The sequence below is a fragment of the Phaseolus vulgaris genome, chromosome 1, assembly GCF_051622355.1.
Source record: "Phaseolus vulgaris cultivar YP4 chromosome 1, ASM5162235v1, whole genome shotgun sequence".
Lineage (NCBI taxonomy): Eukaryota > Viridiplantae > Streptophyta > Magnoliopsida > Fabales > Fabaceae > Phaseolus > Phaseolus vulgaris.
Genome location: NC_143498.1, coordinates 53,532,630 through 53,549,593, shown reverse-complemented (window position 1 = coordinate 53,549,593; position 16,964 = coordinate 53,532,630). Strand labels below are relative to the sequence as shown.

General features: G+C 29.8%; 2 protein-coding genes across 2 annotated transcripts; both read left to right on the top strand.

Annotated features, from left to right (window-relative positions):
* Positions 1 to 702: 702 nt before the first annotated feature.
* On the top strand, positions 703 to 1,840 carry LOC137815099 (uncharacterized protein At3g28850). The gene has a single exon (XM_068618140.2). It carries the CDS (start codon positions 809 to 811, stop codon positions 1,514 to 1,516), a length of 708 nt encoding a protein of 235 aa, XP_068474241.2. The 5' UTR covers positions 703 to 808; the 3' UTR covers positions 1,517 to 1,840.
* A 9,974-nt stretch (positions 1,841 to 11,814) lies between these two features.
* On the top strand, positions 11,815 to 16,614 carry LOC137815098 (putative inactive receptor-like protein kinase At3g56050). Its single transcript, XM_068618139.2, has 9 exons — positions 11,815 to 12,300; positions 12,389 to 12,527; positions 12,951 to 13,022; positions 13,125 to 13,268; positions 13,348 to 13,488; positions 13,639 to 14,048; positions 14,301 to 14,491; positions 14,583 to 14,715; positions 15,787 to 16,614. The coding sequence occupies exons 1-9, from the start codon at positions 12,192 to 12,194 to the stop codon at positions 16,377 to 16,379; spliced, it is 1,932 nt and encodes a 643-aa protein (XP_068474240.2). The 5' UTR covers positions 11,815 to 12,191; the 3' UTR covers positions 16,380 to 16,614.
* The last annotated feature ends 350 nt before the right edge of the window (positions 16,615 to 16,964 follow it).

Here is a 16,964-nt window from a genome sequence, read left to right as displayed (position 1 = left end):
TAACACGAATAATGTTATATTTTTCTTATCATTTTTTTATATTTATCAAGAAAGTATTAAATGAAAAATTAAATATATATTTAATGTTTTATGAATTTAAAAGCGTTTAATTTTTTTATTTTTCTTGGTACAATGATTTCGTGAAAAATTTATTTGGTATATAATTAATAGATTTTTGACTGAAATTACGATTATATATTTAATATAGTAGTGTAATTATGAATAATAGGAGTATCCCTTTTTTTTCATACTGTACCAAAAAAAAGTATGATAGGAGTATAATAAATTGTATTTTTATAACAGTTAAATTTCTTAATTTATTTTCTTTTGAAGAGTGGTTTATGTTATATTTTAACTTTTTAAAATTAAAATTAAATTCCTTTCAATCATCATGCATATTCGATTTATAAGTTAATGTATTTTTACTTATATTCTATTTGAATCAATTTTACCAATTTTGTTAATTTTTGAAAGGGTTAAAATTTTAAATTATATACCAATATAGTTTCAGTATTCCTTTAATTTTCCTTATCTCTATTATCAATTTCTTTTTATTTTGTTTCTTGTTTCATTTTCTCCAATTTTTATTTTATTTTGTAGATTGGTTGAGTGTTTTTATTACTTGATTTTCTTTACTAATTTAATAAAATGCAAATATCTAATCATTAATAAGGATGAACCTTCCCTTTTTATCTATCTACCAATTCAACCCCACTCACTACCACTAAACACAACACACCTTCATAAAACACACCACATCAAAAAAACAAAAACAAAAACACACGCATTCTGTTTCTCCTTTGCTTCAATGTGGCTACCATGGCGTGTGCGAACCACAGCTTCGCGTCCCAACCGATCCCGAGCCTGCTCCGTCTCCTGCACTTCCTTCAAAGACGTCCAAATCCTCCTCGATTCCGAACCCGAACCTAGCTCCCCCAAATCTCCCTCCCTTTTCCGCCGCCTCTCCGTCTCCCCCTCCCTCCTCCGTTCCCTCAGCAGCCCCCGCGCCGCCGCCCCTTCCTCCTTCGCGGAGCCGCCATACTCCGACTGCTCCTCCATCGTCCTCTACTACACCAGCCTCCGCGTCGTCCGCCGCACCTACGACGACTGCCGCGCCATCCGGTCCATCCTCCACGGCTTCGCCGTCGCCCTCGACGAGCGCGACGTCAGCGTCGACGACCGCTTTCGCGAGGAGCTGCAGCGGATTCTCGGCAGCCGCAGAGCCCCGCTTCCCAGCGTCTTCATCGCCGGAACCTACATCGGCGGCGCCGAGGACGTTCGGCGACTCTACGACAGCGGCGAGCTGCACGAGCTGATCGAACGGCTGCCGTTGTCGCGGAGCATCGCGTGCGATCTCTGCGGAGGACTGAGATTCGTTGTGTGCGACAAATGTGATGGAAGCCATAAAGTGTTCGCTGAAAAGAGCGGCGCCTTCAGGATCTGTTCCTCCTGCAACTCCAACGGTTTGATCAGGTGCCCTTCCTGCTTCGTTGTGCAGCCGCGGCGCAGCAAATAATAATCCCTTTTCTTAGATTCCTTGCATTTTTCAATGTTGATCATCATCATCTTTCTCTGTGAATTATAAAACTTAGATTCCTTCAGACAGTAATCAGCAATGGGGATTCAATTCAAGCCTTGTGGATACACCAACCAACTTATGTTAAATTATATATGTTTAGCATATCATAGTTTCATCAAACAATAGTTATATTATATAGTTTTTATATGTTTAAATATTTCAGGGGTTTCAAACTCTCGTTTTCCCTCCAGAGTGAAAACTATGTGGTCTTTCTCAATCTTTGTCATCTATTCAACAGTTTGAACGTTATATTGTTGTCTACTTGTCTATTTTTGAATCCTTGTATTCAACTTCTATCCATTTGATTTCATTTGTATAGATTCAAATTAGGTAGAAAAAACACAAACACAACACAGATTCAAAATATTAAAAAAATTGTTTTTTATTTTTATAATTATAATACAAAATTATATCACCAATTTTAAATTTTTAGAAAATTAATATATATTGTTTTTAAATTGTTAGAATCTTATTAGAATTGTCAGAAATTTAATAAATAATTTTTGAATTAGACATTTCACCAATACGTGTCTTCTACGTATTGTCTTACGAATATTGTATAAGTATCAGTGTTCAACACGAACATGTTATTTAAGATAAATGTCTCAATATCAGATCAGCTTGATAGTGTTCAATATCACATAAGAAATTATAAAACATAATGAAATGAAGACAAAGAAATGGGCTGATGAGATTTTATCTCAAAACCTAATTTTATATAATTAAAATTCAAGAATTGGAAAAGAGGTTGCACATCTCTTCCTATTGATTTCCTACTTGTTTAATAAATATTATTTTTTAAGACATTTAAATATATTCGATTTTTATTTAGTAATTTATTTATTGAAAATATTTGAGGGAGAATATTCCATTATAAGCAATTGTTGAGGAAAATGTTTTGCCATAGAAATGGTGAACCCACAGCAAATGACATGTTTCTGTGGGAGGCTCCAAAACTTTAAATCGTATCGTAATTGTGCTAACTTTTCATCTTAATGTTCAATATTATTATTAAAGCATCAATATCTATCACAAAAAACAAATACAAAAAATTATACATTAACAGGATTATTTATAAGTTTTAATATATTTTTCTACGAGATTATTTTATTATTCATCAATATTACTCTAACTTTTTAAAAAATAGTTAAACAGTAATTATTATTTTCAACAAATATTTTCTTGTTTTTATTATTACATATCCCCTAGTATTTAATTATTTCACAGCTACTATCCTTTTCATTGATATTTTACAACTACAATCTAACTCTTTAAATGGTTTTTTATTTATTTTGATAATTGATGTAATAAATATTGTTTAAGATATGTGTACCTTCTCTCTCAAACACATTGTAATTAGTTTTAGATTTGTTAAATATATATTTAATGATACATGGTTTTAAATAATTAATTTTGTAATATTGCACACTGAGAAACCTAATCCACCTAATTCTTGGCTGGAACTGTTTTACAAGTCACTGCACTAAACTACGTACCTAAAAAAATCCGTACATACGTATGTGTTCTTTTAAATCAATCAGGAAACAAAAAAGGCCGAAGCCCAATACTCGAAAACCGGCCCAAATATGAAAAAACAAGTATCTAATATAGATTTATGAAAAAGAAAAGTGTTTTTAATCCATATACATTTAATTAAACTTGATTTTAATTTTTTTATTTTCAAACTATTTTTTTAATTTATAAAAATGTGTGATCTTTGTCTCTCTAATATATGATTTTGCTATTAACAGAATTGATGAAGAACAACGAAAGTTACATATTTAAAAATATATAAAAAATAAATTATTTTATCAATATATATATATATATGAATAAAAAATAAATTTTTCCATAATTAAATAGGAGAGACTAAGAAAGCCCAAAAAGGCCAGAAAATCGGATTCCATTAATGTAAAACAGGAACTTTTTAAAATTAAATGACAAACCATGGGCCCGTATATTTCGGCCGTACATCATATAAAGAGGTTATTTTACCCTGTTTTTGTAATTTTTTTTAACAAAATGGCAATAAAAATTAAATTTCTTAATGTGATTATACTGGATTATATGATGGGAAATTAAATTTTTTGATGGTGTCATGTTCCACTACATTACAAAACATTAATGCAAAAAAGAAAAAAACATAACATGTTACCTAATGTGTCATGTGAATAACACATTAATTTTAAGTTCATTTATGAGCTGTCAGACACTCTCATATCCTGTGCATAATTTTACAACTCAGTTTACTGGTTATGGCCAACTTGTTCCAACGTGGAGTTGGTGAGTATCGCATTTGTCCAAGATGCAAATAGGAAATGCAAATTTTTCTGATCACCACATTCCTTCAAAGGAAACATTTCTGTGTGTGTTTTGTTTTCTGATCATGACGCCAATGGGATAAATAAATTACGATGTATAAGTGTATAGGTTGGGACTTAGATAGTAGATGGGATGCACTTATAACATGTAATTCTATTTGTTTTATTCAAAACTCATTTCTTAAATGTTGACCCTAAATGGTAATTTACAAAAGGTAGGTATTTCGACGTTCAAGTAAGTATTACAGTAAAAAGTACATTCTGGTCAATGGTAAAGACGTACATTGCTTCTTCACAAAGGACTTTATTTATAGTATTGGTTATGGGCTCTGGCTATGATGGACTAAATATCAGTTATTAGTTTACCTGCATCATGGTCCCTTACTAATAGAGATGTGCATCCTTCCGTTAATCAGTTATTTAGCTGATTCGTCGGAGAAATCTCTCACATATTTTAAGATACTAATTATGAATCATTAAGTACCGTTGCAATTGTCATTACTATATTTTATTGTGTTATTTCACTCGGTCGATCCGTGACCGAGATAGACCGACTCGTCCAATACCAACTAGTACATTATCCAAATCATATAAAAATAAGAAATAAAACATTACCTTGAATTTTTTTATACATTATTTATTTTGCTATTTTTTCTTTTTTATACAACTTTCGACTTATACTATGTTAACAATAAATATTAATTATTAGTATATTTGTTTTTGTTAGTTAAATATTTGAACTAATATTTTATTATTATTTTTACTATCAAATTAATCTTAACATGAATAAAATAGTTAACATGTCATATTTATTAAATATAAAAACATTTCATAATATATAAGTACGTGTAAATCTCATTATTAACCTTAAAATATATAAAAAAAAAGTTAATCTTAATTTTTGATGAGATGAAAGTTGTTGATTTTTGATGAGATGAAAGGTGTTGAGAGGAAGAAAAAGACATGTGATTTTAAGAAGAAACATGCCATGAAAGGTGCTGAAGCATAAGCTCGAGTCTGATAATCATGTGTCCAATCTTACATGTGGTAGGTGCTCTAATCACCAACAACACAACAAACTCTTGTTCCTACAATTCACACTCAGTTTCGTTAGTGGGAATTATCAAACTTTATTGTTTTTCTATTCAAATTTTTTTTTTCTCAAAATATAGATGATCGTTTCTTCCTTAAAATATAAAGTCACAGAGAATAGTTTCTTTGGTTCAATATTTTTATTAAGTTTTATCAGAAACTTTATTTCAGGGTAAATATTTTAAAATATAAATTACTTGAATTTTTAATATTTTTATGTAAGCAAAAATGAGTAAAACTTATGATTGGTTTTGAATTGATTTTTGTTTAAAGAAAAATTATTTAGCTCAAGTAAAAATTAACTAGAAGTAAAAATATTTTATAATTTATAAATAAGTATAATTTATGAACTTCTATAAGATTGTTGGTTCATCTAATATATTATGTGTTGTAATATTAGCTAATCCCATCTTGTGTTAAGAAAATGGAATTAACTTAATTATAAGATTTATTAATTATGAAGAAAGTGATTGATAGTTGAGAAAGGAGAGTGAGGAATGTGGGTTGGGTTGAACAAGTAAACGTAAAGGGCGATGGTGACTATGGTGGTGGATTATTCAGAAAATCAATTTGATTTCTTATAATCTGTTTTTTTCCTTTATTTTTTTTTTTATTTAATCTTCCTTTTACTTCATATATGTAAGACGCCACACCAGTTTCTTTAAAATCACAAGTGTCATCATCACAACTGCGAAAGCTCAACAACTATCTATATGTCAATTGCCATATCTAACATTTTCTCCGTCACAATTTTTAAATACAATTATTCTATTATTAGTATTATCAAAAAGTGTTAGAATCAAGAGAACCTTTCTCCGTCTATCTATTTCTATATTTGTTAACAATCTCTTCTATTTTTCGTTATAGTAAACTTTAAACTCGAATGGTATCTATAAAAGACACTCTCTTACTCAAGTAAAATCTCGATATTTGGTGCTATTAATACGAAATGATTATGTAACTTATTTTTGAAATATGTACTTATTTATATGATTATCGTGTGGACTTTTTGTTATTGGGCCGGACTAGGGTTTTAGATCGTGATTAGAAGTATATTATCTCATGTTTGACCATTAACTAGTCTTGTTCATCTTCTGTTTAGACATGATAAATTTAGTCGTGTCGGTCGACCCTGATCGGATGCTGAGACTTCTGACTGTCGTGTTAACCTGACCGGTACAGTTATTATTACACTTAAATAAATAGTTGGAAATTACCACTGAAATTAACCAAATTTTGGATGTGTTTTTGAAATTGAAAGCTTGAGACACTTCCTTTTTTATATCTTATTTTTTGTTGACACGCGCACAAATATTTTGTTTGATGAACAAGTTGTTAATAAAATAGTAGTTATTGATAAGATATAAGTATCCAACTCAGTTCCCTGAATAGTATTTTAAAAATTTAAATTATTGTAAATAAAAATATAATTAAATAGAAAGATCTTATATAGATACTTCTTATCAATGAAATTGTATAAAAAATAGTATATCTTCTACTTTAAAAAAAATATTGTATTTTTTAAAAATAATCTTAATCAAATTATATTATATTGTCGGAGACTTAAATTCAATATACGCTGATTTACAAAATTATATGAACGGTAGTTAATGTAATTTTTTTGCATTTAAACCACCAAGCATTCAATTCATTCCATTTATAACTATAAGGTGTACACAAAAAAATGTTTCATCTTGAAAATTCTTTTAAAAATAGAACACACTAATATAATGCACATAAGATAATAGAGTACTCTCCCTTTTAATTTAATAAGAAATGCTCTTTGCGTTCTTTCTTTATAGATGGAGCAATCTTTCTCGAAAGCTCCAAAGCGGATTAGTACAAACCCACGTGATTCGCATTCACTTACTATCAAGCATGCTTCGTCGTACACTTCCTAGTCCTGTTTTACTAACTTATTTGTACCTGACTACATGATGGAACTCCCCTCGACCAATCCCCACTCGACAGCAGCTTCATCCTAGCGTAGACAATTGAAGTAAAGCCTCTACCTCTATCTCTTGATTGAAAGAAATCAGATACTTTCCCTACTTTTGATAGGAGAACAAATTATATTATTCAAATAAGTAAGGTAAACTTGCTTGGGCCGACTGCACCCGGATAGCGGCCTAACATACAAAACAATAAATTTTTTTAAACATAAGGTTTGAAACTACAACATTTTCAATCATATAATCTTCTTAGTTAGAATTATATCAATTTAACTTAATTTTATTCATGTTAACCTTTTTTGGACCAGGACAACAATTTATTATCGTTAGTAAATGGAAGAAATCAAAATACTGAATTCTCAAAGACTTGGTATATAATTATTTAATAATATAGAATATAAATAAAAAAAATCCAAAATTGTGGAAATAAAAGCAAAGACATTAATTAAAAATACTTGAATTAAAATAAATACAGCAAAGAAATACACAAAAGATAACTAAAATAAATAAAGAGATATCATAAGTTATTTTCACCAACCTTTTCCACCTAATTTACTCCTAATCATTATCCAATAATTTGGGTTACTCAATTAATTCAATGGTTCATGAATTTAATTTGACTTTAATTCATTAATAAAAAAAAATCTAAATTACTTCAGGAAGATGGGAATTCATAGTTGAAATTTGTCTAAGCAATTAGTGTCAAAGGAAATTACTTAAAATTTGACTAATATACCTTACCCTATTCCTAAGAAATAAGTAGTATAATGTTCTTAGTGAGAACTTACTTAAATTAAGATTTTTATTCTAGTTAAAATTTCAAAATCATAATTTGATTGTGTTGGATGAAAAAATATTAATACTATATTAAAAATATTAAACTAAATTAGTCAATCTATTAAGAAAGAGATGAATAATTACTTGGAGTATAAAACTACACCAACCTCTAAATAATATTTTGACATATGACAAAGTTTATCATTTTTATTTATTATTTTTACAGGGTCTTTTAAGTAAATAACTTTTCTTCTTCTCTTTCTCACGTCTTTCAGATATCTTGCTAACAATTTTTATTTCTGGTCACTAGGTTGGTTGACTTGGACTATCTTTTGGCTAAACGAGCTTGAAATTTCTCTCAGGTGGACTAGAACTTTCTCTCGGCTAGGTGGATTTGGGCTCATTCCCAGTTGGATGGATGTCATAATTAATTTGATTAAGGTATAATTTCATAAAAAACACTATACTTACCTATTAATTAAATTACCTATTTATAAAACTCATCATTAATCTTTATTAACTTTATTGGGCTTTCACTTTTTACACTTTATAATTACTAAATATATTTTTAATGATTTGAAATTATTCATTGGATGAAGATCCAATATTAAAACCGTTTATTATTTCTTTATCTTTTTCTAATTTTACTTATCTTTAATATATTTTCGGTCTTTTTTTCTCAAAACCTTTCGGTCTCTGGACTTTTCAGCCCTATATTTTCTTAACCATTACATTTATGAAATGTGTTTTTTCAATCAAAATAATTTTTTTTCATAATTTGTAGGAAACTCACATGTATTAAAAGAAAAGTATTTATCACACCTTAATACGTGTATAAATGGTCAAAAACTTCTCTACTTCATGTCTGTTGACCTATAAGGTTATGAGTCATCTTCAATCCTAATGATGATTATGTGATCGACAATTGGATTATCTTAAACTTTTATTAATCACCTATTTAACCATTTAGCTAACTATTTTAGATTTTTAACTTTAGTCATGTTATGTATGTGAATAAGTTACAAATTTCTGCCGACCAAATATTAAACTCATTATACTAAATTGGGTTTGCAAACCTTAAAATGTTAAATTTAAAAGATGTAAATTTGTACTATACTCAGTCAAATAATTCACAATTCTTCGAACATCACACTTAAAAAGGTGTGCTAATTTGTTTAGGCAATCTATTATCATTCATATTTCGATTAAAAAATTGAGAATAAATAGTTATTTTGTATTTGTTCAAAGATAAAGAGATAATTTTAAGAAATGAAAATTAAATAAGAAGTTAATTTTTCAATTCAAGTTTGATTTTCTCATCTTGTCGAACCTATAATACACTGATTTTATTATAAAACCTTTTTGAATGAAGAATATTGAAGATAGGGAGAAAGATGGTTCACACAAAAAGCTCAAACAGAACAAAGAAAGATGCTTAGTTTTTTCTTTGTTTTTTTAATCACTAGGATTTTATCATAAGAAAATAATATAAATTATTAAAATTGGTGAGTGAATGTTTTACCAAGTCTCAAGAGAAAGAGAAAGAGAAAGAGAAAGAGAAAGAGAAAGACGCGAGAAAATGATATTATCAGAATTTAGTGAAGTCAGCAGCCCATGATAGCTTCCAAAACCCACTATTTTGTCTCATCTCATTTCATTATCTCAACAAAAAAAAGTATATTTTCATCTAAAATATACAACAATGCTATATTCTTTCTTTTATTTTTACCATAACTCATGATGGTGAAATAACTTTTTCTAACTCTTTTTTGTTTAATTCGAACTTGGAATCAAACATAGAAAAATAAAATAAAAAATATAAAAAATGAAGAAAAATAGATTGAAAATGGTGTTTTGATGATGAAATCAATGAAAATGGAGAGAGTTATCTCAATTTGTTTGAATAAGTGAAAAGTTAAGGAGAAACGTATAGAAAAAGCAGCGTGTCAATTATTTTCATTCTAATAATAATAGAATAATAATTTTTCACTTTATTATTTTCTCTTAGCATAAAGTTATTTATTATTTTTAAATTTCATTCTATAAAAATATTTATCTTTTAACAAATGAACAGATATACAAATATAATATTTAATGGTTATATTGGTATTATAAAACATTGATAGATATTTTAAAATAAAATATATTAAGTAGTGAATTTTATTGAAAGTTATAAATACTTTCACTAAATACAATTCCATTTCAGTCTAGTAGAATTTTGTTCTTTGTGTATTCAACACAGTTACATATCTATGATTCAAAGTAAACACAATTAGTTATACTAAAATAATTTCATCTTATCCTTATTTCTTGTTAATAAATAATTTCACACACACATATATATATATATATATATATATATATATATATATATATATATATATATGCATATTCTTCGTATAATATAATATGATTGTAAAAAATAAATTATTAGTTTGTGTGTTAGATGTTAAAGAAATAAAAGAAAAGTAGAAAAATGATAAATGAAATAGAACAATAGAACAATTTTAGCTTCTTTAGTAAGATATAAGTAAAGAGACAGAAATAAAAATTATGTACTTCTTATAATTTTTTGTTTAAAAATAAAAATAAAATGTACTGTATTTCCTTTTTTACTGTATATATGTTTTACAAATCTTAAATACTGTCTCTAAAATATCACAGCAATTTTAAAAAAATAAATTAAAAACGGGTTTTGAAATAGAAAATTAACAAATTTTTAAAAAGAATACGGAATTAACAATCTTCAATCTTTATTTCAAACACATATTTTCTCATAATAATACTTTTATACTCTCAAATTATTTTTAAAAAGAAGAGAAAAATTAAAATCACCTTTAAAATTATTAAATAAACATAACATTTTTCACGAAAATATTGGAGTATTCTAAACAGTATAGGTATTTAAACGAACAATGTAAAAAGTCTTTTTTATGAAATGCTTTATAGTATTTCAGACCTAAAATTCTGGCTCTTTTTCATGTAATATTTTAAAAAAAAATATAGCTTTTGTCATTTTAGTATTTATGTTGTCTTTTATTATATCATTAAAAGCTTACTGATATTGTTTGTTTGCATTTAATGTGACGTACTACTCCATGTTCATTAATTAAATGATTAAACTACTAGTACCAAATAATTTTAAGCAGTTTAATGAGTTTGACTTTGGAAATTACAGTGTAATGATTGCATTAGTTACGATAAGCACGCAATCAGAAGAAGAGTTTAAAAATGAAAATTGCGTTGTAATTCTGATGATTAATCTATTTGCTTGAATCACATCTAATTCACTGTCTCTGCAATTACTATACTCATCACTATGCACTGTTTCTTCAGCCTTTTGACCCATTCCATGCTGTACAATTTTAATGTTGCAGACAGAATTTTTGATTTGGCTTCTTTAACAAATTAAATAAATCAAAACAATTTATTAAAACATTTAATGTTGTTAATATAATTAATGAGTTTAATTTTAAATAAAGTTATACCCATAACATGATTTACACTTGAAAAAAAATAAAAAAACAGTTCATATATTAATAATATAACGATTTCTTATAGTATTATTTAATTATATATATATATGATTATTCTTTCTAAACCAATTAATATTTATAACTTTCTCTAGTTAATGTGGAATCTCCAATACACTCTTTCAACACTCTTTCACGTCGAGAATGACAGTTTGTGCATAAGAAGGATAACATATGATGGGTGATTTGATAACTGTCCGATAAGGGATGATCTGATAAGCCCAATAATATACTCGTTATGATAGACTCAAAATGATTCTGATACCATATTATAAAGTGAATTTTAATCCTAACTCAACCTCATAAAACCGGCTCATGATATTAGATTTGCACTCACTTATATACCATGAATGGTAGTCGATGTAAGATCTCCAACATGATTATTATAAAAACCTCTTTCATTACTAGTTAATTAAAAAATAATATAAGTATAGTTTGATTAATTTTTAGAATAATTAAAAAAAATTATACTTATCATATTTTTCCTTACACTAGTAATAATGTATTGAAAATAATGTCATAGTTTGTATATAGTATTATTTTGGAATTATAATTTTGTTACAGGGCTACTAACGTGCTTGTGTTGGTGACATTTTTTATTTGAGAGGATGGGTGTTGAAGTTGCGTTTAGATTTTGAAGTATTTTTTTTAATAATATAAAAGTAATTTAGAAGGAAAATTCTATTGTGAGGGAACGCGTTTTCAAATATTTTTGTAGTGTGTTGTATGGGTCCAAACTGGTTTCTTGGTCTAAGAACATGGTTTGGAGATTCACCCCTTTGCCATATTTGACAATATTTTAGCAATTTCATATCTTTCGATACTTTTGAAGACTCTTCCTTTTGGTCATCAACTTCCTTCCATTTCGCTTCCTTGAAGAAAAATTCAATCTGGATCGTGCTTTTTTTGCCCCAGTTGACGTTTGCACGCAGCAAGAATGAACAACAAAAACTGGAAATCCAACTGCTTCAGGGATCCTGTGTTCCTTCTGGCGTTGTGTTTGTTGTTTCAGAACTTTAGTTGCTGTTGCTCTTTGAATGAAGAAGGTATTGGGTTTTTGCTTTGTAGAATTTTCTGTGTTATTTGTGTGTTTCCGAGGGGAAAATAAAGCTGAGAAGTGAGTTCTATGTGCAGGTAAAGCTCTTCTGAAGTTCAAGCAGGGAATAGTTAGAGACCCTTTTGGTGCTTTGTCAAATTGGGTTAACGATGAAGTAGCAGTTAACCATTGTAATTGGTTTGGTGTTGAGTGCTCTGCTGGAAGGGTGGTAGTCTTGTAAGTTCTGATTTTGTGATCTGTTTTTAAGAAATTGAATTTATGTATTTTTCTCTTCAACTTAATTTATGGCCACAGAATGAATAAAGGATTTTTTTTTTAGATTTTATTCATTTGGGTCATCAGATGAGAAGTCCAAGTTTCAAATTTGTACTTTATTTTTCTTTGTTATTAGCAAAACTGTTTGATTCATGATATTTTGAGACTGCTATAGAAATCTATCATGATTTTTTTTATTATATTCTAATATATCCTCAATTGAAATGTACCTTGGTCTTGAATCAACTGATCCATAGAAGTTTGATAGTATCATTACCAAATTTCAAGATCAATTTCCTGTTAAATCAAAATGACTGTTGTTAACATTGTTGGTTAGATATTATTAGTAGTATTCTGATCAATAGAATAAATTTTGTTTGGCAGGAATTTGAAAGACCTTTGTCTTGAAGGAAATCTGGTACCTGAGCTCGCAAACCTTGTTCACATAAAGTCCATGTATGTTATCAATTGGTGATGTTTGTTGCAACTAATTCATTAGTAATTTCAGTTTTCAAATGTTTTCAACTGTCCAGTAATCGTGTGATGAATATGTTACAGAATTTTGCGGAACAATTCTTTTTATGGAATCATCCCTGAAGGGATTGCACACTTGAATGAATTGGAGGTTTTGGATTTGGGCTACAACAACTTCAGTGGACATCTACCTAAAGATCTTGGGAATAATATTTCTCTAACAATTCTGTAGGAAAACTCTTTGAACACTTCAAATCTCATTATTTAAATTTATTTTCGTACTTTTCTTAGTTTCTTCTTATTGCAGTTTGTTGGACAACAATGATCATCTCTGTGGTTTCTCTCCTGAAATTAATAAATTGAAGATGATTTCTGAATATCAAGTAGATGAAAGACGACTAAGTATGGCAGGAAAAGTGCCAGCTTGTACAAGAAGATTCATCAAACGGTATGACATTAAGGTTCTAAAAGGGCTCATCTCTAGTTTAGAGTTATAAGCCACGAGATTCTTTCATGTATTTCTGGTTCACTGGTTCTCTATATTTCAGGTTGTGTCCATTCTATTTCACAATCTTATTCTATCATTCTTTCTGTGAAGGCACATTGACAAAAATAAGAAAGGTTCAAGGAGGCTACTGCAATTTCTTCCTCGTGGTAGTGTAAGTCCTTTTGACCGTACTGCTACTTTGCCTGATAGTCCTGCTCCATCACCTTCAGCACCCTCACTGGCCCCAGCAACACCACCGGTTGAGAAGCCAGCTTCCGCTGACCGAAATGATTCTGCTTCTACTTCTCCTTCTCCTCTGCCTGAACCAAGCTCTGGACCACCATCTAAAAGTAACTCATCAAACAACAATCTTGTTCGTATTTTGGCTGGAGTTATAGGTGGCTTTGCATTTGTTGTCATTTCAATCATTGGCATATATCTCTGGAAAACAAACAAGGTGGCTACTGTAAAACCTTGGGCCACAGGATTAAGTGGACAGCTTCAGAAGGCATTCGTAACGGGTAAATCTTAGCTGTTTAAAAGTAGTGATGTAGAGAAACAGTAGATAACTTGCACACAACCACTAGTTCATGATTAATGAAATGTCACAAAGAGAAAAAAATACTTAACTTATTTTAATTTGGTCCTCGGTCATCTCATTGATCTGGCTTGAAAGATTGCAGTATTGCACTCCCTTGACGAGATATGTTATTTATGTATTGTATTTAAGATTTCTGCCTCTTTAAATGGATGACAGAGTTGTACATTTTCAGGTGTGCCAAAGCTGAAGAGATCAGAGCTTGAAGCAGCATGTGAAGATTTTAGTAATGTAATTGGCACTTCATCCCTTGGTACTGTGTACAAAGGGACTTTGTCCAGTGGTGTTGAAATAGCTGTGGCCTCTGTTGCAGTGACAGAATCAAAAGACTGGTCAAAGACTTTAGAAGCCCAATTTAGGAAGAAGGTACTGCCACCTTAAAAGTTAAACGAAATTATTTGTAAATTTGCAACTAGGCTGCTATCCTAACTAACATTTTAAGTAATTATGGTTTCAGATAGATACATTATCAAAAGTGAACCACAAGAATTTTGTAAATCTTCTTGGACATTGTGAAGAAGACGAGCCTTTCACCAGAATGGTGGTTTTTGAATACGCCCCAAATGGAACTCTCTTTGAGCATTTACACAGTAAGTACCTATCATTTTGGTGTTATTATTACATACAAAGTAAATTAATGGTTGAGTATCCCTATCTATGATCATCAAATTTTAAAGTATTGGTTTTACACGCTTCCAACATTCTGGTTAACAAGTTTTCGTCTGTTGATACTTCATACATTCAGTTTATAGAGGGTTGTCCTCTTTTGCTACTACTCTGATGTTACCCGTAGTTAGTTAGATTAGGACTACTTTTCTGTCAGCCTAAAGTTTGCAATAGAAATTCTTCTGATCATTGAATACTGACAAGACTTACATTAGATTGATGTCAATGGATAGACATAAATGGGCAAGGACACATGGGTTTGGCCCCTCAATTAGGAATTTTCTCTGACTCATTATGGATACTATTATCATATAATAAAGTTGATTTGGTCTATCAATCATTGAACCTATTCTGTGTTTTGCTATATCATGTCACAGTTTAGAACTTAAACTCTGTATAAAGCAAGGAATGAAATTGAGAGGATGAAAACAGAGAAAAAAAATGAAAAAAAGGTAAGAAATAAAATTAAATAAAAAAAAAGTATTTTGACATTTGTATAATTTAATTAGTTTAATATAAAATAAAAAATGAATAAAAATAAATAAAAAATAACACAAGATATCTTGTTACTTTTTTTCTTTCTTTTCTTCCTCAGTCAAACAAATCACCTTTCCATCCTTCCTCTTCTCTCTCTGTGAAGAGAGCCCAAGCATAAGAAACTATAGATGTCAACTAATGTATTTTGTAATACTAATGCTTATCACATCCCCACCCTTCCTATTTTCTGGGAGTGATGAGAACACTATCGGTGTAAAGTAGGCTAAGATAGGTTGCTAATAACCCTGCAAATATGTGTAGGTCTTGAATTATATCTGTCGGAAATTGAGCTTACAATACTTTGTTATTTATTTGCTTTCTATCTCTCTAGTCCCTCCTCCCCGAGTTTACTTCTCTTTCAGAAGCCAAAATAGTTGCTTTTAAGGACTTTATTATGGCATTCTATTGGTGTTGAAGTAGGAAACTGGCTGATGTATTTGATCTTCTTGTAATTCCAGTAAAAGAAGCTGAGCACTTGGATTGGGAAACAAGACTTAGAGTTGCCATGGGCATGGCTTACTGCCTACAACATGTGCACCAGTTGGAGCCTCCTTTGGTTCTTAGCAACCTGAATTCTTCAGCTGTTCAACTCACTGATGATTGTGCTGCCAAAGTCTCTGATTTTAGTTTCTTAACTGAAATAGCTTCAGCTGTGATAAAATCTTCTGCTAGACAGCACCCTGACATGACCCCAGCAAGTAACATTTACAGTTTTGGTGTTATATTATTTGAAATGGTGACAGGCAGGCTTCCTTATTCTGTGGACAATGATGGCTCACTTGATGACTGGGCTTCACAATATTTACATGGGGATCAGCCCCTCAAAGAAATGGTGGATCCAAGTCTAGCGTCCTTCCAAGAAGAACAGCTGCAACAAGTTGATACTTTAATCAAATCTTGTGTCCATCCTGATCAAAAGCAAAGACCAACTGTGAAAGAGGTTTGTGCGAGATTAAGAGAGATAACAAAAATAACACCCGAAGCTGCTGTTCCAAAACTTTCTCCACTTTGGTGGGCAGAGCTTGAGATTGCTTCAGTAAATGGAAACTGAAATCAGTTAATGAGGTTGTAAGTATGAAGTTCTTACCATTCTCATCCTTTTTCAATCGGTTAAGGCACAAAAATGTATTCACCTGTACATTAATACATCCTGTGTTTCATCGTACAAGAGTGGCAAATCACATGTACATAAGGGAGAGAAAAAAATGTGATCTTTTCTTTGGGTGCTTTGTTTGGTTATGGTTTATGGAATCAAACTAACAAAAAAAGCTTCAAATATCAGTTAATTTCATTTTCGCAGTCTGTTTATTTGGTGAAGTTAAAAATGTTTTCAATTATATTTCTTATCAGTTACAACCATTACTCATTTCTCTCCCTACTTCCATATTTTTTATTTCCATAAACAATCTAATCTAATTTGTTCTGTTCAACAAAATGGTTAATATTGACAAATAATATTTTCTTTGAAAATATGAATAAGGATTCAATTATTATATTCATATTTATGGAGAAACATCTATTGAAAAAGGTTAATTCCTTAATTTAAAAGATTAATTTTGAACTCATGATATAAAAAATGTTAACAATCATAGTCCTACCCATGTGTGTTGATTACATGTGATGACAGTTACATGTG